The sequence below is a fragment of the Cupressus sempervirens genome, chromosome 1 (assembly GCF_028749045.1).
Source record: "Cupressus sempervirens isolate cs-2001-9-10 chromosome 1, ASM2874904v1, whole genome shotgun sequence".
NCBI lineage: Eukaryota > Viridiplantae > Streptophyta > Pinopsida > Cupressales > Cupressaceae > Cupressus > Cupressus sempervirens.
This window is the reverse complement of record NC_143118.1, coordinates 523,684,111-523,710,114: the sequence shown is the minus strand read 5'-3', so window position 1 is coordinate 523,710,114 and position 26,004 is coordinate 523,684,111. Positions and strand designations below refer to the sequence as shown.

Below are 26,004 nucleotides of genomic sequence, written 5' to 3'. Positions count from 1 at the left end.
CTTCGGAAAGGAAATTGTGTTTTGGCCGACGGGTTCCTTCGGGAAAGTTCTTGTTATGTAGCCGACGGTGAACAGTTTGTAACGGGTATAATGTACTTAGCCGACGGATACCTTCGGGAAGGTTCGTCGGAAAGTATTTATAACCCCTTCGGGAAGCATTGTAATCAGCTGATCATTATCATATCATATGAGAAAAGCATAATGTACTGTTGGCATATGCGATAATAATAAGAGTTCTGCTGGTTGCTGTTCATGTTCGTATTCTTTGCTTGTGTGCGCTGCTTAATTAATCCATACGGTAAACATCGTGCTCCGAGCTCTTGACCTCCTGTCACGGCTTCTTTTGTTTGATGGCCTTCTGCCCTCCTGGAGTATTAAGATGTTTCCACTGCATGATCAGAGGCTCTCTTGATTCTGTTGGAGCTGGCTTGATCTCTAACCTAACATTGTATATGATTCGTGCAGTAGCATTGAGAAATAGTCTGATGGCATAGTGTGGCATATAAAATGTTTTGTGTTGCAGCATCATGAACTCATGCATACAGTTAGCCAATAAGGATGCTTAATCATATACTTTGCCATTCATGATGCCGTTCATCATGGTCACCTACAGAAATGAGATGTTTGATGCCCTACTCGAACCTATGAGTCTACTCTTTACTAAGTTCATCATAGAATGCCAATGTCCTTCCTGCACTTCGGATTTCTTCAATCCCCTTCCCTTCAAAGAATCCATTAAGGCTTTGCTTTCTGCCTTAGGCCGTTTCTCATATGCTAATTCTACCAGTTGCTGCTTGACTCCCCGATCCAGTTTCTTTGGCTTACTATTAGTTTTTTTCCCTCCTTGCACGTGACCTGGTATGTCGAATACCCTAATGAAGTGTGTGGCTCTAAATGATATTATGAGAGTCTGCCCTATGTATGGAAATGATCTTGTTCGTGAGAATCGGTCGTAGGTTTCTAGCAGGGTGCATAGAAAACCCTTGGAGTCACGAATGCAGAATATTGGCACCCGTAGCGCCCATTCCACCGCTGCCCTTCGTATGCTTTCCTTCGGAAAGTGGTCATTCAGGGACTCCTGTCACCATTTTCGACACTCTAACCTATTGAAACCCTTGAATGTCACATTCTGAGGTGTGAGGTGTGTAGTTGCAGTAGGTATGCCCTTGCCTTCTTTTTGCCTATGGGATCTCCCCTATTCCAATCCCTTAACTTGTCAAACCTTGCATCCAAATCAAGACGCCCATGGAACTCTCTTCTCTAGTCAACAGAAGCTATACAGTCACCATCGCCTACCTTTCTTCTCCCCATCTCCTTACTAATATCATTCCCAACCCTACAACGATTGTTCTTTCCATACAAGCCAAGGCAATTGCTAGAATCCCATCTCTTCTCAACCATTCCTTCCTTGTCAAATTTCAGATTTAGTTTTCTCAACTTCAATCTAACACTTCTGACCAGCTTCTTGGGCACGCTCAAATCTTCCTTGTTGACATGACAACTCCCCCTTCTCAAGATTGCTTGTTCTCAACCAATCGTAGCGTAGGGTTTTGTAAAATGTGTTCGCTCTACTCCTTGATGGACCTACTCTTCAACTGCTTTTCCCTCATTCTAATTACCTCTGTAGGATTAGCTCCAACTTTCCTTCTTCATCTAGCAGGGGTAACCCTGGTGAACTCATGATCTGTTTCCAGAGAGCCTTCTTGATGCATAAGATGTGAAATACATTATATTTCCTACTGCCTTTTGGAAGCTCTAGCTTATAGGCAACTTCCCTGACTTTTCTCACCACCTAGTAGGGTTCATAAAACCTCAGCTTGAGTTTTTTAGTGCCAATCGTCTTTAATGTACTCTGTCTGTATGGTTGAAGATGTAAGAACATCATGTCTCCAACCTCAAAAGATCGCTCAGTGTTCGATGATAATCAACATAGATCTTTTGCTGATTCTGGGCCTACAACATATTCTCCTTAAGGGCTTTGAGGATATCCTACTGCTCTTCCAACCAAACATTAGCCAAAGGTGCTTGACTATCAGTCAAAACCAAATATGTGAGAGACAACGTATCATATCCATAAAGTGCCCTGAAAGGAGACATGTCAATCAACATATGATAAGTCAAGTTGTAAGAGTATTCACCCAAGTAAAGCCACTTGAGCCAAGCTCTCTATTGCCTCGAAACTTAGTTGCAAAGATACCCTTCTACCCATTTATTCACTATCTTCGTTTGCCCATCTGTCTTAGGATGGTAACTGGTACTAGGGGTTTAACTGCATCCTTGCTAATCGGAAAAGTTCTTGCCAAAATGTGCTAAGAAACTTGCTACCACTGTTAGTAATGATGGCCTTAAGGAAACCATGCAATTTGAAGACCTCTCTAAAAAATAATGTTGCTTGCTGAGAGTCTATCTTGTCAACTTCCACTACAAGGAAATGAGCATACTTTGTCAACTTGTCCACTACCACAAATATGCCATCCTTACCCTTTACCTTCAAAAGTCTTGTAATGAAATCCATGGATACACTCTCCCATTTGTGCTTAGGAACTGGTAAGGGCTGTAATAAACCAGCCCTACATACATGTTCGGACTTGTTCTGCTGACAAGTCATACGTGTCCTAACATGTTGAAGGACATCACAATTAAGGCCTTTCCTGGAGAATCACATTCTAATCTGCCTGTTTGTCTTGAAGTACTCAGGATGACCCACTAATGGGCTATCACGAATGACATGCATAATTTTCCCATTGAGTTTGGATTTAAGACCAAGTATATTATGTTTTTATAATAGATAACATCATCTATCACCCTCTATCTGTCATCCTAAACTTGCCCATTGATCCTCACATGCAAATGTGTTCTAGGAATCTTCAACGTACAACTAAGACTTCCAATCAGCTGAAATTTCCGACATAGCACCACAAGTAGCATTGACTGGTCTCTTGTAAAGTCCATCTAGTACCACGTTCTTCCTCTTGGTGTACTCAATGTAAAAATCTTAAGCTTGAATCTTGCTGGTCCACTTTTGCTGCCTTTCATATAACTCTTGAGCCAAGAAAAAATGCAAGCTGTTATGATCAGTCCTCACTACAAAACATCCTCCCACCAAGTACTATCTAAATTTAGCTAGAGCGTATTGGAAGGTTTACATCCCTTTGTCATAGGTGGAATACAACTTTTCATGATCCTTCAATTTCCTTCTCTTGTAAGCAACAGGGTGCCTATATTGCTTAAGTATCACCCCTATCCCATCACTTGAGGCGTCACATTCCAATATAAATGGCCTAGTGAAATCTTGTAGTGCTAGTGTTGGGTACATACTCATCACTTGCTTGACCTTATCAAATATCATTTTCTAGATCTATAGACCATCTTATACTACCGGCTTTTGTGAGATCAGTTAGTGGTGTCGTAAGCTGAGAAAACTCCTTTACAAAGCACTGCTAGTAGGAACATAATCCACGGAATCCCCTCAAATCTGATACACCTTTCGCTGGTGGCCAATCTAGTATAGCCTCTATCTTTTATTGGTGAACCTTACTGCCATTAGCTTCAATAACATGGCCAAGGTACAAGATCTCTGTCAAGCCAAACTTGCATTTGGACTCTTTAGCAAACAATGAATATTTCTCAGAACTTCATCCAAATGCTGTAAATGTTCCTCCCACGTCTTGCTAAAAATAATAATATCATCAAAAAATACCAGCACAAACATGCACAACTAATTAGATATGTGGTTCATCCATGACTGAAATTAAATGTCCCTCCAAAGGAACGATTACTATCTCTTTAAAGAATGCAAATATATTAATTAATTAATTTTATAATAAAAATTAATTAATTATATTAGAAAAGCCTAAATAAAATTATGTATCCTTAATTTCAAAGGTAGTTTTGAATATTTTCTATATGGACACGGGAATGTTACCAAATTCCTTCTTTATAAATTGGCTCTGGGTGTATGGAAAAAGGCAGAGATTAATTATGACTGAACATATTGAGGCATTGAGTAGTAAAATGTTTCTTTGTATCCTTTCGTCAACTCATTGTTGACCTAGTGGAACAATCAAAATTATAGAGACACCAGGGATGACTTGGAAATACTGTCTTCCCGTGTTTCTGGAGAGTGTTTTCACAAAGTCTTCATCAGGAAGTGGAGCATCGATAGTCTGGATCAAGTAAACCATTGTGCCTAACAAAGAGATAGATTCTGTTAGTATTAACAAAGTGCTGAGGAGTAAAAACGAACACGGCAAGGAATTATAATTAAGAGTTGGTTGAGAGACAATGATACCCTAGTTCAATGTGTACCAAAAACCGATGTCTTGCTCAGGATCAGTGGTGGAGATTAAATGATATCCTAGTTTGGTGCAAATCAAAACTCTATCATTTGCGTGGATTGATGTAACAATAATCCAGGTGCATTGTTATCAAATGTTTATGTTTGTTCAGTAAAGATTTGGTAATACTTTCTATTTTGGCTGCATGATTGAATAAATTGCATTCGAATGTACTAAATTCATTATAAAAGTCAATAATTCTTGCCAATTATTATTGAATAAGTTATGTGGAAATGAATTAGACCTCAGATAAGGTGTTCAAAATTTGGTATGCTTAATTACATGTGTATAAAATTACTTAGAATTTGCATTCAGAAATACATTCCGAGTCTGAGAACACACAATGGTATCAAAGCTTTCAGTCTTGCCAGCCTATGGGTACAAACATACATATGCCAAAAGGAAATTATAGCTTCCAAAATATTAGAGTTAGACAAAATAGATTGGTAGAATCATCTAATTCCTCTATACAAGTTGATATTGAAGATAGTCATATTGAGTCAGATGAGGAAATAATATTTGAAAACAATATGGGAGATGCAGATAACACTAGGGATCTCGTAACTGCATTACTTAAGAGCCAACAAGAGATGCAAAATAATGTAAACCATATGGCAAATTTGATGGCCCAATTCATGAACAATAATAGGAATCAGAATTAGAATATGTAAGGCAAATAGGTAATAAGGAGAACCAATCAATAAATGAACAACCCGAAAGTTCAACTTCAGCAAGACCCTTCATGCCAACCTTCACTCCTAGAAATTTGCAACCTAAAAGAGAACCTACCATTAGGGAACTCCAAGAAGAGATATACTACGATTGGATACAAGCAAGTGATGAATTCAAAGCATCAATGACTTTTAGAGAATATTTATATATTAGGATGAAACATAAAAATAAGGGACAAAGGGGTTGTAATAATGAATTACAAAGAAAGATTGGTAAAATGTCCATCCCTTAGTTTGATGGGTTAGGTAAAACCATTGCCAGAGCCTGGGTACAAAAACTTGACACATATTTACAATTGAATCCAATAATGGAGGACGAAGCTATCAAATGTGCAACACTACATTTAGAGGGAATCGTCCATGAATGGTGGCATCATGGACAACTTATATTGGGTCATAATCAGATTAACACTTATGCCGTTTTCATAGAGAGGCTTATTGAGAGGTTTGATTCTAAGGATACTGAACTCCATTTCAAAGGTTTGACTCTACTTAGACAAACAGGCACGGTGGAACAATATATTTCTGAATTTGAAAAATTAGCAGTATTAGTAACAAAAATCACTGAGAGATAGAAAACAGTAATATTTATAGATGAATTATATGATACTATCAAAGGGTGGGTTATGTCTATAAATCCTCCTTCCTTGCAGTCAGCGATAAAAATGTCTTGAGAGCTAGAACCTATAATCTTCCGAAGGCAAATTTGGCTTGAAGGAATCTTGTCCTGAAGGGAATCTCTGTTCGGAGGCAATCTCAATCGGAAGGGAGACCTCAGTTCGAAGGGAATCTTGATCCAAAGGGGAAATTGATCCGAAGGGGAACTCAGTCTGAAGGGTATCTCGACTTGAAGGGGATCTTGATTTGAAGGGAAACTCGATCCAAAGGGGATCTTGATTCGAAGGCAGTTGCTCTGATACCACTGTAATGTTCCAAGCTTGCAGCAGGGCATCCGTTCAACGAACAACCAGGGAATCCGTTCGATGCTGCAAAAGGTTGTACGGTGAGACCAAGAATAGGTCGTATGGTGGAGGGAAACAACCGTGTGGCTAGGTTAAGTTGGCCATACGGTGGAGGGAAACGACTGCATGTTTGGGTTAAGCTAGCAGTATGGTAGGTCCAGATGGCCATACGATATACAAAAGCTGGGTCATATGGTATGCATAAGAGGTGATGAAGATAACCGTACGATGATTGACTTGAAGCCATACGGTTGGTGAGGTGGTGTACGAAAATAAGTTGTGCAATGTGGTAATTGTGGAATGACTATACAGTCATGGACGAAGTAGAAAATGGTATCAAAGACGGACCAATTACCCACTTGCCAATGCACAGAACAAACTCATAAATTAATGTAGTCCAAACATTGATATATTCCAGAAATTACATGACTTGTAAACAACAATGATGCTCCGATTTGCCAGATCCGAGCCAAGTAATACAAAAACGGAATAGGGTGAGGGTTGAATCCCATCGAAATCGGAATAGCCAAGTTAGGGAAGATCTTTCACTTTGAAAATGGTGAACAATCTAGAACTCCAACAGGAATTCACAAAACAAAGAAATAATCCAAATCGCATGACAGCTACTACCTACAAGCCATGCTTAAATACCCTTCGGAGGAACTATCGAGGGTTTACAAAGATAGCCAATGGTAGCACCTATTGAAACAATTAAAATAAAAATGGGTCCAAGATATACTAAATCAATTTGAACCACAAATACAAATATTATTTACTGGGGCCCAATATTAATTAATTAAAGTAACTAATTAAAGGTCCTTTTATTATATTATTTAAATTCTGGGACCAATTAATTAATTAATTAAATTTAATTGTTACATGAAAATTTGGGGACATGATAGAAACCCCTTCTAAATGAAAAATATTTAACAAAGGGCCACTCTCTAAGCCAGATTTTGATAAAAAACCTTTTCCAAACAACACCACCTAGAAACAAATTAGAAAAGGAAGAGTGTGATGAACTCAAAAAAAATAATTTGTGTTTTAATTGTAAAGAAGCATGAGCACCAGGTCATAGGTGTTTGGCAAAAGGGAAAATTCACTACATTGAAGTAGTATCAGCTAGTGAAGATGAGGAAAATATAGATTCAAATCAGGAACAAGATCCTAAAACTATAGGACAATTTCAAGAAGATCCACCAGGGAAGGGAGAGATAGCGACAATGACAGGAACCCGCATTTTAATATCTTCAGAGTAAGAGGGGTTTTTATAGGGGCAATGAGTCATTGTTATGATAGTGTTAGTACTCGATATGGACACGACTTTAAAACTTCAAATGCAGAGTTTTGAACCACTTCGAACTAAAGTTCGAAGTAGTTCAAAGTGCTTCAAAACAGTTTAATGTGCCCATGCAGGTTCAACACAAGAAAAAATTTAGAATGGTCCTGAGGTTTCAGAGTATAATGATTCCAATGCTCAAAGCTCAACACCACAAAAGTAGCTCCTAGTTGGAAGGTATGAGGTTCGAAGTCACAGGTTTGAGTTCATGTTTCAGGGTTTATTAAGCCAGTCATCATCCATGATGTTGAAGCTAGGATTTGAAGATTAAAGGTTGAAGATATGAATCAGTTTGAGAATAAAGGTTCAACAAGTTCAGAGTTTAAACATGCAGGTTCAAGAATTCATTCAGACCCCAAGTTCATAGTACAAATGGAAGAAGCTCAAGGAATATCATTAGTTTTGTGGTGTGTCATCGGTTTTCAATATCCTGCCTCTATGTCAGTGTGCATTTTAGAGTTTCAATGCAGAATGTATCGAGCTCTGAGGATGAGATGGAAAGATGTCGAAGTTTCAGAGTGCATTTGATTCACAATCTCCAAATGTGGGAATGAGATGATTTAGATCGAACAGGTTTGTGAGTTGTGATATGGGACAAAATCTTAAAGATAAATACTTCAATTGCATAAAAAGATGCTCATTTGATAATTGGGATGGTTCTAGTCCGTGGTTCATCAAGTTGAAAATCACCTCTCTTAGATTCCAACCCAATAACATTGGCTCCATCTGGTTCAATTGATGCAATTGATTCACACAAAATACTGCGATACTCATTTGATCTCAAAGTTCAAGATAATAAGCAAGTTGGTAGAAATTTATATTCAAAAGATTCCCATTGGCATGTGTTGATAGTTGCAGATACTCTGAGTTATCAAGTAGAAGGGATGAATATTATGTAGAAAACTTTGCCAATTTTGAATGAGTAATATGTAATGGGTTAAGGCTTTACTTAGCGGCAGTCCACGTGTATAAGTTATAGAGAGGCATCTTCACTTCCTTTAATTGGGCTCACCCTTCTTAAAAGAAGATTCAACCTGTGGATTGGACTCTAGAAAGGGCCAAATTTAAACATGCGAGTGGCATTCTGTAACACCAAGCCCGATGTTCTTAAAGAATCCTAGAAGGCCGTGACATCCAAATGAAAGGCGAGCTTACTGTGAATTCCCATAAAAAAAATCGAGCTCGAATAAGGCACCCGTATATTTGTGCGAATATGAATCATGGTATTCTCCAAAATACCCAAACCTAGGTGTATGAATATGGTCTTAACCCAATAAGCATCTAACCATTAAATGTGGTGGAGCACGTGAAATAGATCTCTAAGTCAAGTTACAGAAATGCCAAGAATTGATGAAATAAATCATCCGCTGATAGCATGCTGTGGGAAGGAGCATCCGCACTCATGACAGTCGAACCGTTTAATGGAATAATAAAAACTCGAAAGCCAAGTCCTCTCGTCATGAGATAAGTGTTAGAACTCGCGGGCATTGAATTGCACATAATGCATTCTTTCGTGCAAGGATTCCCTCACAATGCCGATGTTTGTTGATAAAAAGACGTGTTTCATGTGGCACCCACGGCATACAGCTGTGATACATATGGAGCTCAAGGTTACAGAGAAATATAGTGGACATCTTCTGTATGTAATAAAGAGACCAGGATTGAATTTTAACGATCCTCCTTCGATAAAGAAGCCAACAATATATATGGACTGTTTGACATAATGCTTGACCTGATGTAGGCAAATTGTAAAACACATCGCCATTCATAGGCATCAGAACATGGAATGCATTTGAGGTGGCATGGGTTGTAAATCATCTTCACACTGTCATTGTAGTTATAGGCCTAATCTCACAATGTTAAATGATGATTGATTGGGAGCTTTATTATGCCATTGACCCGAGATGCAATTCTAAAATCCCATAGGAAAGTGAAACAGGAAAGAGAGATGGAGAAATCATTAATTGACATCTGTCAATTAACTCCTATACACTTGCCCAGATCAGATGCAGTCACATAAAAGATATCAAAACATTATTCAATGATTCATTAGAGGTGTTTTCACATAACAGGATAATATAAAGTTGAGAGGCCATTGAGAATAATAAAAATTGTGATAAAGTTTATCTTGCAAAGGCAAACTTTTCAAAAGTTTAAAGGAAATGTTAAGTTACGAAAGAGGGGAGTTGATCTAATGTCCCGGGGAAGATAAAAAGAGGGGTTTTCTTTCAAAGAATCATTTACTTAAACTGAACAGGAATCGACAACAAGGGAAAATAAATAAACCAGCAGTGACTAAGAGAGGGGTTCGATTCTTTTTCTGCTTCCGGACTGTAGACGGTGTGCTCTAGGAGGGGAGGAGATTTTGCAAAATTATTCCATTTTCTTGAGAGATTGTGAGAGGCAGAGCATGGGCTGTTTTTCTTTTTCAGAACTGTGTGTTGGAGATAGAGATAGGATTTTGATGGTTGATGTAATATTGTGAAAGGAGTTTCTTTTTTTCTTTAAATAGTGGTTTGGTTGTAATGTGTAAAAAGGTCTTTGTAGTCTTGTACGTTCAAGGAAGGGAGACTGGAGGTTAATTATATCAGAATTTTGATTATGATGTATTTTCCTTTCACTGATCATGATCTTGGCGTCATTTTCAGTTTTCTCTGAAATACGTGCTAATGTCACTGTTTTCTTGTTACACCATCTTTTCAAAACATCTTTTAAAGCTCTGATTTTTATTTCTCTCAAGAGGATAGAAGACATGTTTTTGTTTTCATTATGTAATGTAGCATTCAACAAATGAACCTTGTGTCATCTGCTGCTCTTTGCTTTTCTTTCCTTTTCAGCTATTAGGTTTTCGCATCTACTCTATATTTATGGATATATGCTTGTAATCCTTTCGTGCTTTTTGGTTAAAAGCATCCATAATTAATACATTGTGTATCACACATGGGGAGTTGTACCCGCTAAAATTCAGAGGAAGGTTATTAATCCAATGATAACCTGTCCAACTGTTGGTGCTGATTAGTCTTCTCGCTTGGGCATTCAGGGTTATATTCGCATGTATTTTCTCAGAGGACAGTCTGTTCACTAACAGATAGATAGTGGTGCTACACATAATTTCATTGATACTGCTCTTGTTTAAAAACGTGGCTTACATGTAGTGAATCATGAAAGGTTCCTCAATTAAGTATTACTCTTGGTAATTATACACTAACATGATTTTTATGTGGTTGATTTGGCTAACTAATGTTATGTTGGGCATTCAGTGGTTGATAACTTTGCATAAATATTCACAGAGTTTCAAACGACTAGAATTTTCTTTCAAAATTAATGGGAAAAGGTAATCTTCAGAGGAATGTTAGATGGAGGTCCCTAGGTTGTATTTGCTAAATGGTCATTTAGCTTGGTCAGCACAATGCCTTATATCTACTAAGGTAACAGGTTTTGAATCTAAACATTATCAAGATGATTTATTGCAGATTTTAGATTCACATAGTTTGGTTTTCACTGATATACCTCTAAGAGTTCCTCTAGATAGAGAGTTTGAACATACTATTGAGTTGGAAGCACAGGCAAAGCCAGTTATTACTACTCCCTACAGACATCCTAAGGTATTCAGAGATGAAATAGAGAAGGCCATTAAGGAGTTAATATGGGACATATCAGGCCCAACTCGAGTCCATTTGCTTCTTTAGTAGTGCTGGTAAAAAAGAAAGATGTGACACTTCGCATGTGTATAGATTACTTTGCTCTCAATAAAAAGACCATAAAAAACAAGTATCCAATTCCTCGCATTGATGAACGGTTAGATGAATTACATAGCACTATATATTTTTCTAAAATTGATTTAAGATCTGGATACCATTAGATTAAACTATGGAAATAGGATATTCATAAAACTAATTTCCATTGCAATTATGGTCACTATGAATTTTTAGTCATGCCATTTGGACTAACAAATGCTCTAGCAACATTTCAATCTTGTATGAAACATATTTTTAATAAACAATTGACGAAGTTTTTGCTAATTTTCTTTGATGATACTAATTTACAACAAAACTTGGGAGGAACATTTGCATTATATTGATGAGATTTTGGGCATAATGGAATCATATTCCCTTTATGCAAAAGCTTCGAAATGTGAATTTGGTATTACAGAGATTTTATGTTTGGGTCACATGATCAGTGCCAAAGGTGTGTAGGGTCATTAGGAGAAGATTAGAGCCATTTTGGATTGGCCACCTCTACGGAATCTTTTAGATCTCACAGGTTTCTTTGCTGTATGTAGTTATTACAAGAGATTTGTTAGGACTGAAGAAGCACGATAGGGATTTGACAAACTCAAAAAGGTAACGAGTTCTTGTCTGGTTCTTGTTCTTCTTGATTTCAATCAGCCTTTTGTATTAGAATGTGATGCTTTGGGTGAAGGAATAGGGGCAGTTTTAATGCAAAATAAGCATCCTACAGCTTATGAAAGCAGGAAACTCAATAGTGCTTAAAGATTGTATTCAATATATGATAAGGAAATCTTGGTGATTATGCATGCATTGGCTAAATTTCGACAATATTTAGTTGGTGACAGATTTGTAGTTAGAACTGATCATAATAGTTTGAAATATTTCTTGATCCAAAAAGATTTGAACGATAGGCAACAGAAGTGGATTAGTAAAATCCAAACTTATGATTTTGAAATTGAATATGTTAAAGGTGAGAAGAATGTGGTTGCTGATACATTATCCAGGGAACCTAAAATAAAAGCTATATTGGGAGTAACCGCTGTTTGGAAATCTCTATTGTTTGTGGAATATTCTAAGAGTGCATTTGCATGTGATTTAATGGATGAGAATATACAGGATGACAAATATAAGATCATGAATGATATTATTTATTACAAAGATAGAATCTTTCTTGTACTTGGTTCTAAATTAAAATTATGAATTATGCAGGCAATTCATGATCTTCCCTTCGTAGGACATCCAAGTTATTTCAAAACTTACAGGCAAATTCGTGAACGGTTCAAGTGGAAAGGGCTAAAAAATGATGTCTTATAATACATGAAGGAATGTATCACATGCCAGCAGAATAAAGCTAAGCATTACTATCTAGCAGGACCACTTCAGCCTCTACCCATCCTCGTACAGAAATGGGAAAGTATTTCTATGGATTTCATTACTAGTTTACCCCGAGCAGAAGGCAAAGATTGTATTTTTGTTGTGGTTGGAAGACTGACAAAATTTGCCCATTTCTTTGCTGTCACTACCGGATTCACAGAGGTTAAAGTCACTGAATTATTTTTCAAAGAGGTATTTCATTTGCAAGGTCTGCCCACGAACATCATCAGCAATAGAGATAGTAGGTTTCTGTATATCTTCTGGGAGGAATTATTCAAGTTAACAGGTATAGAGTTGAATCATAGCACCAACTACCATCTGCAAATAGATGGGCAAATAGGGATTGTGAACAAATGGGTTGAAGATTACCTTCGCAATTATGTGGTTGGGCATCAAAAAGTTTGGATCAAGTGGTTGCATTTGGGAGAATACTGTTACAACACAACCTATCATATGACCAATGGTATGACTCCATTCAAAGTTTTATATGGATATGATGTTGTATCTTTTGTTGATCTTTCTTTTGCCCATAGTAATGTACCCAAAGCTCAGAATTGGCTCTAAGAAACTCAAGATATTTTAAAGGCACTCAAGGAAAATGTACAATCTGCCCAAAATCAACAAAAAAATTATGCAGACAAGAAACAGACAACACAATTTTGATGCAAGGGAATTGGTGTATCTTAGATTGCAGCTGTATCGACAGTCCTCACTCAAACACAGTGGAGCTGAAAAATTGAAGCCCCATTTCTATGGACCTTATCAGATTATCCAAAAAATTGGTGCAGTTGCTTATGAGTTGGATTTACCAGAAGGCAATTGTATACATAATATTTTTTATGTCTCTTGCCTTAAGAAAGCATTGGGTAAACAGATCATAGTATGAACAGACTTACCTCCATTGGATTTAGAAGAGAAATTGGAAACTATACCTGACAAGATTCTGGATACACATGAAAAGCAATTGTGTAATCGATGTGTCAAGGAGTTTCTAATTCAATGGAAGAATTTGCTTCCAGATGATGCAACATGGGAAGGAGAACAGGTGCTCCACCATCCTAATTTATAGTTACTTGTGGGCAAGCAACATGAGGGAGGGGAAATTTGTAATGCCCCTTCAAAGGAATGATTACTATCTCTTTAAAGAATGCAAATATATTAATTAATAAATTTTATAATATAAATTAATTTATTATATTAGAAAAGCCTAAATAAATTTATGTATCCTTAATTTGAAAGGTAGTTTTGAAAGTTCGCTACACGAACACGAGAATGTTACCAAATTCTGTCTTTATAAATTGGCTCCGGATGTATGGAAAAAGGCGGAGATTAGTTATGATTAAACATATTAAGGCGTTGAGTAGTAAAATATTTCTTTGTATCCTTTCGTCAACTCATTGTTGACTGAGTGAAACAATCAGAATTATAGAGACACTAGGGACGGCTTCGAAATATCGACTTCCCGTGTTTTTGGAGAGTGTTTTCGCAGAGTCTTCATCAGGAAGTGGAGCGTTGACAATCTGAATCAAGTAAACCATTGTGCCTAACAAAGAGATAGATTCCATCAGTGTTAACAAAATGCTGAGTAAGAACGAAAACGACAAGGAATTATAATTAATAGTTGGCTGAGAGACAATGATATTCTAGTTCGGTGAGCACCAGAAACTGATGTCTTGCTCAGGATCATGGTGGAGATTAAATGATATCCCAGTTTGGTGCAAATCAGAACTCTGTGATTTGTGTGGATCGATGTAACAATAATCCAGGTGCATTGTTACCATATGTTTATGTTTGTTCAGTAGAGATTTGGTAATATTTTCTATTCTTGGCTGATGATTGAGTAAATTGCATTCAGATGTACTGAATTCATTATAGGAGTCAATAATTCTTGCCGATTATTACTGAATAAGTTCTGTGGAAATGAATTAGACCCCAAATAAGGTGTTCAAGATTTGGTATGCATAATTACATTTGTGTATAAAATTACATAGAGATTGTATTCAGAAATACAATCCAAGTCCAAAAACTTACAGAAATGTAGCAAGTGCATTGGTGAGTCCAAACGGCATCTCCAAAAACATGTAGTGTCCATACTGGCAACTGCAAGCTATCTTGCATACGTCCTCCTCATGGACCCTAATCTGATGGTACCTTGAATAAGGGTCAATCTTCGAGAAGTCGATGACCCCATGTAACTCATCCAATATCTCATCAATAGTGATATAAGATACCTCTTATTCAGAGCCCTGTGGTCAATACTCATCCATAGAGTCCCATCCTTCTTCAACAAAACCACTAACAAAGCAAACGAGCTTGACCGGATGTGCCTCATATCAAGCAACTCTCAAATATCCTCTGTATCTCCTTATAATGCCTAGGGTGACGATAAGGTGTTGTAATAACTGGCTTCACTCCCTCTTCCAACTCTATCACCTTCTCAAATCCACGGTTAGGAGGTATACCAAGAGGAATATCACCAAAAACTCTCTTGTGCTTGTCTAGCACTAACTGGATATCAATGTAATGTTTGTATTCTAAATCTGAGATAGATGTAGTGCAGATAAAACAATGTGTTGCCCACTTTGTATCGACGTGTCTCAAAATTGATTCAATCCTATGAGCCAAAATGATCTTGGGACCCATATTAGTCATAACTCTGAGTATGATTTCCTGGACCTCTCATAAAGTCAATCTGTTTCTGGTCATTATCGATAGTCTACCTGTCAAGAGTCTGGAGCCATTGTAGACCTAAAATAACATCCATCCTTCCTAACTCTATCACATAAAAATTTGTGGTAAGAGTGTAACTACCCAGCTGAAACTCAAGTTGAGAAACCATCCCTGAACAATCAAGAAGATCTCCCATCGCAACTTTAACATCGAAGTGTTGGACTGCATTCACCTTAACTTCCTCTTTGCTTCTATGGAGGAAGTAATGAAGTTATGCCTTGCCCCTGTATCTAGTAAGAAAACCATTTGCCATCCCTTAACTAGTTCCTTAAGATGGATAAGATTGCTTGTAGAAACACTTGAGAGGGTGGCAATCACAAGAGGCTGATCTGAAACCTGTTTCTCAACCCTCTCCATTTGGGGCTGCTCAAGATTACCTCCTTTATTGCTGTCATTAGATTTATTGACATCATTTTCATCATCTTAGACCACTTCAATATAGTGGACTTTACCTTGCCAAAGGCATCTATGATCCAGTGACCAATGTTCCTTTGCATGTGAAGCAGAAATTCCTCCTTAACTCATTCCTTGACTCAAAATCTGCCTTTGGTGGACTACCCTTGGTCTGATTTGAAAATTTCAGATTGGTATTTGATCCCTTAAAGGGCTTTTGGGGGGTCTGAACTGCTGCAAATGAACTATCTAGATCAAGTGCCATCTAGATTGTGCAATTAGCGATTTTTAGGTATTTTTCCAACCATGCCATAAATCATAACAGATAATAGGCTTAACTCTAGATTATATATATATGTCATCCATGTCCATGTGTTCATGGATTCACCCTTCTTTTAGTAGTCATCCAGCTTTCTTATTCTTGGACAGACAAATATACAAACAAATAGATAGACATGGGTAGTGAAGGCTACGCACTTGGCTGTTGTGATTTTATGGCACCAAAAAGTATGGGTAGGCGAGGTTGAGGGAAGCTTATGCAACCCTGATTTTTTATGTATTTGTAAGTTAGCAAATCTACCATTGACAAAATCTCACCTTAGTCTTCATCTTGAAAATAAGTCTAGCCTTTTAGTGTTTTTGACTTTGATCTTGATTTTGAAATTTATAGTTAGAGAGTTCTAGGAAATGGTATATAGGGAGGTTCTGGCTTTTAAAAGTGATAAATGTTTCGAAATTGTATATCTTGTTCACTGGTTTGGAACAGGTCTAGGAAAAGGCTTGATGTTGATTATGGAACTAGTCAAAGTTCATCATTGCATTTTTCCTTAGCGCATGTGCACCCTAAGCCTGCCTAACGGATCCAGATGTGTAGCAGCTTGGATGCTTTGGTGGATGTGTCCAGGACGCGGGTCCAAACGCATCTGCAGGACCAAAATTCTTTGTCAATGAAAAAACGTAGAAGAAAGGTGTTTTTGAATATTTTTTTGGCTAGAAACCGTAAAACAACTGTTTAGCTTTTATCTTTGGCACTTGGCATTGATGAATGTTCAAGTATCATACTATGAAATGATCTAGTTTTACAGATCTGTATATTTCTTCAATTTTTTTGTACACACACACACGTGCACCCAAAGCGATCCAAAGCCTCAATTGTTTTTCCTAGGCATCCATGTACCGGTTCTTGTCCCGCATCCAACCAGTAACTAAGCATTTCTCCCATTTTTAGGGGTAAAGACAGGCTTCTTTTGGGGAACTCAGTAAAACACTTATGCAACAGTACAGTAGGGAGAAGCAACTCTGGTATGTTTTTGAAGCAGTGTTTTAATCTAGTTAGACTAAACCACTGCAACTTTGTTGAAACTTGATATCAACCAAATAACTTAGGTTGGTAGACATCACCTAAAGAAATTGAGAGTTATATATTTGAAGTTGAGGAAAGGTCGTTTGTTGTGGGTTAGCTGAGTGCGCTTGAACTCTACCATTATCTGTGATAAATACATTACATTCATCGAAGATGTTAATATTGCGAGTAGTACAGTAGGGAGGAACAAGTTCAGTTTTCATTCAATAGTACAGTAGGGAGTAACAACTTTATTATGTTTTGGAAGGAGCGTCTATATTAGATATATTAATTAAGTGCAATTGCATTGATCTTAACCAATGAACTGTGTCCGCTAGGCATGCTCCTATGTCAAGGAGAATTATATATTTAATAACTTGTGGAAAAGCCATTTTCTGTAGACTAGCTGACTGAGCCTAAACTCTAGCATTATTTCTAATAAATACATAAGATTCATGTTATGACCCTATTGTTGTGAGTAGGTTTTTTGATGCACATGGTGAATGTTAAAACAGTTAGCACTTAGCTGTTAGGGACTTATTTAAACAGTTGTCTTTCTTGAATTGGTGATCAGTTTGTAGATGGAATATATAATTGCTGTTATTATTAAAACTATGGTCCCATACATTTGCTAATTATAATTTTTGTTACAAGAATACAATTTTCCGTAGGGATCTAGAGCTATAATAACCCTATTGGTCAGAGGCATGTGGTTCTATGTAAACACTCTCATTTCAGTTCAGCTTTGCACCTGTGTTGATTGTCTGCAATGTTTCCAAATCTACAGATTGTTGGGATGCATCACTGGAAACATGGCAGGAAAGGGGCAGGTATATTTTGGTTGCAGCAAGCTCGGGATGAAAATCGGCTTGGTGCGATTGCTGAGCATCTATTAGGATTTGTTGGAAAATCTGTTTCAGATGATGCATTTCAGGTATCAAATGTCATTATAATTTATGAAATTCTGGATAAATCTGTTTTGTATACTCTATAACATCTCCAGATAAAAACATGTAAAGTGCCATTAGGCATGTTACATTTTAGTGTGGACACTTTAATGTGGGCTACCTAGATGAAGCTGGTTTGAAATGCTTTCTGAATTTTGATTGAATATGTACTCTTCAGAAATGGCTTCTCATCATAGTAATGCAGTAAATAGGAAACCGTAGTTGAGTGTTCACCAATCTATGGACTAAAAATATCACCTATGGCTTTAAAACAATATATTGTCTGCATCTTGTCCTCGTAGGTGTGCATGGTTATTGGACTCTTGATAATACTAATCAGATGCAGAGTAATAAAAGTCTTGCAAAATATGCGGTGTAAGAAAAGAACATATTTTTTTGAAAATTTACAAAAATATGAGGAGTTCTCATACCCAAGAAGTTTTTCATTCTGAATACGGTGCTCGTGAGGGCAAAAGAGTTAATTCACAAATGACTTGAAAACTGCTACTTGCTACTCTTCTATTAGAAACTATGTTGCTGGTTTTAATTTGTACACACCAAAGTAAAGAGAATCAGAATTGGTTCGTAATCGGCAAGGCCGAATTGAATCGTGAATCGGCCATGAATTGCCCATGAATCAGAAAATTAGAAAAAACTCTTTAAATTTAGAGATTTTAACAATTTAAAACTTATTTTATGCATCCTTTATTAAATATAACTTAACCACACTATAACATCATCAAATAGAAGTTAACATACATAAACATGGAACATAAATGATAATCCATCACATACGTAACACTATTAGATGTAAAATGTAAATTGTAGGCTGTAGCTGAAGTAAATAAAAATCATATGATCATAATGATTCAAATCATAGAATGTATGCAAGATGAAGATCCATAAGACATCAAATCATAAATGTATGTAAGAATCTAAGTTGAAGATCCATGAAATGTATGTCTATCAATATCTGTAAACAAAATGAAAAAACAAGGCTCCAGCTCAAACCTCATCATCATCCTCAAGCTTGGTCGCAGCCTTAGCCTCAGCCTCTGAGTATTTAGTTTGCCTACTAGAAAGGTGTCTAAGGTAGGTCCTAGAGGACTGCTGAGCAATATCCCCCACATGTAAGATGGGCTCACAAACAACATGACTACAGTCTGTGTTTGTGTGTGCTTGTTGTGTCTACTAGTGTCTGAATGTGTTCTAGCTGCCTCCTCTACCATGGCCATAGCCTTAGCCTTTCTATGCACCTGGTCAACCCATTCACGGTCTTCCTCAGTGAAGACTGGATCCACAACCTCAATGAGCCACTTTGATTTTGGATTAATCTCCTCCAAAATGATAGGAGAGGAGTCAGCCCCCAAAATTTGTCTGATTCGAAGACAAAGGTTGTAATGAACAAGACAAGATTATTAAACCTCTGCACAGTCAACCTATTTCTCCTCTTCAAGTGGATGTGATTGAACATGGACCAACTGTGCTCACATTTAGAAACATTGCTTGGCTGACTCAGAGTATGGATGGCAATTTTTTGAAGTTTTGGGGTTGTGGGCCCAAACATTTGCCACCATCTATCTAAAATAAGGGAAACCAAAAACAATTAGTCTCATTTACAACTTTAAAATTACATAATTAACAATGAAAATGCACTACTTATAAGTCATAAACTTTAGATTCATGAATATATTATTTAATTTTTACCTGGCTGTATTGTTGTCCGAGCATCTATGGCCATCCTGTCTGAGAAAAGTGGCCCTTCTTTATTATTGAACTTGTCGAGCTCAATGGTTGCAATTGCGCTATCCTCATCACTACTCAACCTCTGGATCACTATAAATAAGCCGGTGAGAACCTCCTCATCTGCCTTGAAGTCAGGAAGGAAACAAAATGCCGGATTCAAAAAATAAGCTACTGCATGGAAGGGTCAATGGAGCTGATTGTGCCATCTCCTATCAATGATATCTCAAATAGGGGCATACTTCTTCTGCACTTCTACATGCTAGGCTCTAATGGTCTCCTTGGCCCTATCCATGCCCTCATATATGTAGCCCATAGAGGGCTTCTCCCCATCAACAGGTCGTAGGAGAGATACAAGGGGCTCAGTGACTAGCATATAATGTACAAAAAAATTTGAGTCAAAACTTAAATATAAAATAATATAATTTAAAGTAAAACTAAATCATTAAACAAATAAATATTGAATATTAAATATTAAATACTAAAATGTTAAATTGCAATAAATTTACCTTAAGGAGTTCTTTAGCAGGTTTCCAAAAACCATCATCATTAAATATGCAATTCACCACATCTACCCCGGCAACGGTCATAGCATAGGAAGGTGAAATCCAATCCCGTCCAACAAACATGCTCCTTAAATCATCCCTTGATGTTAACAGGGATTGCAGTGTGATGAAATTCGAGACAAACCTCGTGATCCCTGGACAAGCTAAATCCTTGCCTCTTGTGTACTTCCTCATTGTGCTAAGGACAAATGAATGATTATAAACAAATTTGCATATTTTTTTTGCCCTTTCGACACATGATTTGACTCACTCAAGCTTGCCAATTTCCTCCAACCTGAGGTCAATGTAGTGTGCCACACAAGGAGACCAAAATATGGTGGGGTGGCTCTCCATCAAAAGTTTAACTACAACAATTTTAAGTTAATTAGAAATTCAAACATATTAGAACTTAGGAAACTTAGAATAAAAAAAAGTTCAAAATTCAAATAAATTTATTTTCAAAACTTGAAAAATTAAAACTTTAAGTGCAACAACATAATTTGCTGCATTATCCATCACCATCTGCACCACATGTTGTTCCCCCACCTGTGCTATGACTTCCTCAATAACCTCACATAAGTGTGTGGCATTTTTTATATGAGCAGAAGCATCAATGGATTTGAGGAACATGGTGTATCCTACAAAACAATGAATTATAATGGATCATCAACAAATTAGCAATCAACAAATCAAAATTTGAAATATTCAATCACGATTCACAATTATGTATGTAGGAAAGTAGAATGATCAATCACCTCCGCAAGAAACAAGAAAATTGAGGAGTGTTCTATTCTTCTTATTTGTCTAACCATCAGCCATGATCATGCAACCTTTTTTGATTCACTCTTTTCGATGCTCCTCAAGCTCAACCTTCATATCCTCTACCATTTAATCCAAGAGGTATCCACTCAACTCAGCCTCAGTTGGGGCTTTAAACCCTGACCACAAATAGCAACTGCATCTATCATGTTTTGCCAATAAGGAGCCCTATCACAAATAGATTATGATTAGAAATTTGGATGTCAAATCATTATGAAAGCTTGTAAAGTGAATCTATGATTAATCAATCAATCATAAAACAAGTAGATATAATTAAAATTTTATTTTAAGTTTAACCTTAAATAAAACAAAGAAAAAATTATCAATTACTTAGCTGCAACAAATGGAATGTTGCAAAAGTACTTGTTGATGCGAGTTTTGTATCACTTACATAACATATTAGGATTTGAATATTCAATATGGGATATCAAACATGCAACTCCTCTCTTGAAAAGTTATTACTCATGAAGACATAAGCAATAGCTCCAATGTTCCTTACACCATTGGATACTTGTTCAGTTTTATCGATGTGATTTGCTGGTAATCATGTAGGCGGCCTTATTCTATTCATTCGAGGATGACTTGAACTTTGGTGGAATGATGGAGATGATGATGGGTTTGTGAAATATGCGAGTGGCAGATAATGTTGATGGTGGTGGTGATGAAGGATGTGTCTGCCAGGGATGATGTTGATGGGAAAGCGATGCTTATGGGAGGTGAATGGATGTGCTCTAATACTTAACTTACTCCTCTAACTTGCTTCTCTAAGCTTCGACTACCCAGCTACTCACTATTCTACTCCTACTCCTATGAATGGAAGGTTAGCAAATGGACGGGGATCGAACCTAATGAGAGCTGACCAGCGGCCGCACTTCCACAGGTGCAATGATTCAAAGGAACAATAAACTAGTTTACCACACAAAGCCTCCCAACCAGCCGCTAGGATGCTAGTGGCCTAGTATTGATTCCTATCAAGCATTTACCAATGCTACCATACAACTATCCACCTACTTTACTTTTACTTAAACAACTTAAACAACTCGAAATGAAATCTAACTAAGTGGAAGTAGAAAACATGCAGTAACACCCAATGTTCTTAATCAACATGCAAATCGCAACAATGAAAAAGAGAGCAATTTTGGTATTATCTTTGCAACAATTTCTCCAACCACTTTACAAATGAGAGCAAATGGCCTTTTATAGGGGCCAGAAATACAACGGACGGTGGAGATTAAAACAAGATCAACGATCCAGATTAGATCCTCAAAACCCTAATTAGGGTTGCCACCCTATCGGCCAATGAGAAGTTTCCACCTCATCAATGGACCAATGAAAAAAGTGCAAAAAGTGGCAACCAATGAGAAGGCACCAAAATGGTGGCCAATCAGAAATAGACACTTGTCCTATTCTAGAAGAAAGAGAAATTGCGACTTGGGCTTACATCAAATGATCTTCTAATATAACTATTTCCTTTTCTTTCATCTTCTTAGCTAAGGCAATGAACTTAGCTAGCCTTTCGTTAACCTCTTCTATAGGAGGACAAGGTGTGTGCTTCGCCTTGAGTTCTATTGACTTCACCACGCCGGTTGCTGCTTGTAGTATCTTTTTGTGATCCTTCTCATATTCATTCACAAATCCAATAAGAGCACTGAGAGAGGCAAGGGTGCCCAAATGCTTTTTCTTCATACCAACCTTTCCCAACTCATCCAACCTTGATCCAAAATCTGTTTCATTGACATCCTCTTCTCTAATATCCTCAAAATCAAGTGCCACCTCAACGTTGCTCAGCATGGTTGAAATGGAAGTGTCGACGCTTGGGCTGTGATGTGCAACTGCCTTTTGTATATCCTTTTATTGTACCACCATTGGTATCAGTTATTTGCCTAATTTTCAAGAAGGGAGTTTTGGGCATCATATCCTCTTTGTCTTTCTTAGTGTTTGCCCGCTTGGGATTCTTACTTGCACTACCATCCTCCATGCTCGTCGCCCTATTACAGGATGGTAGAGTGGTGGACCAGAAGGCAAAAAGAACCCAGAGGAGCAATCCTTAGACTAAAGCGAAAAATAGATGTCAGCTTAAGGACCCCTTGCAACTCTAAATGATTTGAAATTACCTCTACCTATAGCCAAGGGGGATTGTCCTTCCTTCAATCTGTCCCTCATCCGTATCATGTCCACTGTACAGATATTGGTGTCGGTTATTCTCTTCATTTTCAAGAAGAAGGAAGTTTTGGGCATCATATCCTCTTTGTCTTTCTTAGTGTTCGCCCACTTGGGATTCTTACTTGCACTATCATCCTCCATGCTCGTCGCCCTATTACGGGATGGTAGAGTGGTGGATCAAAAGGCAAGAAGAACCAAGCAGAGCAATGCTTAGACTAGAACGAAAGATGGATGTCAGCTTAAGCACTCCCAACTCTAGATGATGAAAATTCACCTTAACCAATAATCTTACAGCGACTTTTCGGTACCTAGGATATGACCTTCAAGAATTTTAAATCCCTTGCAAATCAGAAATTTACCATGCAATTCACCTCCAAATAAAATTACCCAACTTAGGGCAAAAATCGCAGCCTCTTGAAAAAAATCAGAATTTTATATTCCACAAATTTTGGCTCCTACAAATTTCGCCCTCCACAAAATTCGCCAAGCAAGAAGAGTGCAGATCTGCTCTTGCAAAATCACCAACACCTTGAGAAGTGGAAGTGAGAAGCGAGGAAGAAATGGGAGAGAGGTCTCCTCTTATACCCAACTTTCTTCTTGGACCCTGGGAGAAAGAAAAACAAATAATTAATGCAAAATTATGGCCCACAATTAAATACTTAACCAAAATTAATTTTTCCATGATGAAAATTAACTTTCTAAATTGCCAATTAGTTCTAAATTGCAAAAAGAAATTAAATAATGCCTTGAGGGTGTTAAATATTTCCATTTAATGGAGGTTTAGTAATTAATACGTCATTAAATTTGGATTTTGGCTAACCAAAAGCCATTTTTGCAATATTAAATTATCAATTTCATTAAAGGCAAAAAGTTTTCAAGGCAACTTTAATCTATTAAAACCAATTTTTTTGCAATTTCTCTCCAAATCGATTTAGCCTAGCAATTTTAGCTTCTTTTTTTGATAAAAATAAAATAAAATTGCTTCTAGAGCCAAAAATCGATTTTTGCAATTTGACTTCATCATCACAAAAGTTAATTTTCTTCACCAAAAAAAATAATTAAGATTTTCCAAAAAACCAAATTTAACAAAAATTTCATTTTTTGAAAATTATCGAAATTTATACCAAAGTAACGAGAATTGGAATCGTATCGGAATCGGCACGGCCGAATCGAATCGTGAATCGGGGGTGAATCGCCGGTGAATCGGCAAATTTGAAAAAACCTTTTAAATGTAGAGATTTTAACAATTTAAGACTTATTTTATGCACCCTTTATTGAATATAACTTAAACACACTATAACATCATCAAATAGAAGTTGAAACTTAACATATATAAACATGGAAGTTTGTGTTTACCACATGGGGTAAAGAGTTTTTATAAGATAGCTTCACATCCAACACCTACTCCAAGTGCTTCAAAGCATATCACCCCTCTCGAAAGGCTTGCTCTATTGTTCTCTCCACCACAAACACTCCATGCCTGCAACAGCTTCAGGTCTCATCAATTGGTGAGACTTCCCACGACTGATAACCGCAGCGACTGGGGGTCTAGGGGGCAACGCCCCTAGACTGATAACCCTCTCCAACACAACTTACGAATGCGAAAACTGATGTAGATGTAAATGTGGCTATGGGAGCATGGGAGCCAGTAGCCCTTAACCATTCAAGTTGCATTTTCTTATTCAATTTCTCTTGTTCATATTTTTCTAATGCCACTAAACAAGTGCGTTTTGCCTCAGCAGTTTGGTGAGTGCAAATTGTAATATCATGTCCAGGTATAGCAACAATGTGGTATTTGAATTTATAAATACCACTAGAATTTATTTCTTTACAAAACATACATTTCGTTCGCAGTTTGGTGAGTGCAAATTGTAATATCATGTTCAAGTATAGTAGCAATGTGGTATTTGAATCTATAAGTACCACCAGAATTTATATCTAGTTTAGAAAACATACATTTCATTTGAAATTTGTTTCATCTAGGAAACTCTTAGGTATATTTCCAACATTCATCTTTTTGATCCATTGCAGAAAATGAAAGCAAAGGGCTGCTGCAATAAGAAAATTCAAGTAAAACATCAAATTTTGAAACTAATAAACAAAAGCTACAAAATAACAAAGCCTAGTTTGCAATTTAGTAAAACTAAAAAACATTCAAGATTTGCAAATGAAAACTAAAAAAATTTAACAAAAAATGCATAATGCACTAGCATGAAAATAAAATCAACACTTACCTCTTGCAAATGAGTTGAGGAGTGTTGCTATTGACTCTTTAATGCTCCCAATGCAATTTATGGCCTCCCGATATGGACTGCTGATCTCTTTGGTGCTTTTCCTTCTGACTTCTGATCTCTTTGGTGCTTTTCTTTCTTGCTGGTTGGAAACCTGTAGTTTTTTGCCTCTCTTCTTCTCTCTCACTTTTCCTCTTTTCTACTCATGCTTAATAATTAGAAGGCCCTTTAGGGTTAAAACAAAGAGGAAAGGCTAGGTTGAATCAAATTGCTAAATTGGTGATTTCACGGCGATTCTCGAAACTCTGGTATACATACACCCATAATTTGAACAAAATTTACAAAAAATAAATTAGACAGTAGGTAATTGATAATTTGATGAAAGGTCAAATCATAAATGTTAAAGATAGTTAAAATTGGTTGACTTTACATTAATAGCTCAAAAACTCAGTTAGCTAAAATGTGATGTCCCCAACTCTGAGGTTGTTAATAACAAAAATTCAACATCCATTACTACACAACTTCTTAATTAATTTTAAGTAATGATATATATATCTTATGATGCTTCTAGTAACTAACAATTTAGTTGTTGCTAGAAATCAGTGACTAGTTTTTCA

General features: G+C 37.0%; 1 protein-coding gene across 1 annotated transcript in view; it reads left to right on the top strand.

The window, feature by feature from the left end:
• Positions 1-26,004, top strand: part of LOC149578523 (nuclear pore complex Nup85-like protein) — a 287,051-nt gene that overhangs the window by 167,212 nt on the left and 93,835 nt on the right. The window contains exon 14 of the mRNA XM_089829616.1: positions 17,727-17,873. Coding sequence (XP_089685742.1) covers positions 17,727-17,873 — 147 coding nt within the window. The remainder of the gene's footprint in view (positions 1-17,726; positions 17,874-26,004) is intronic.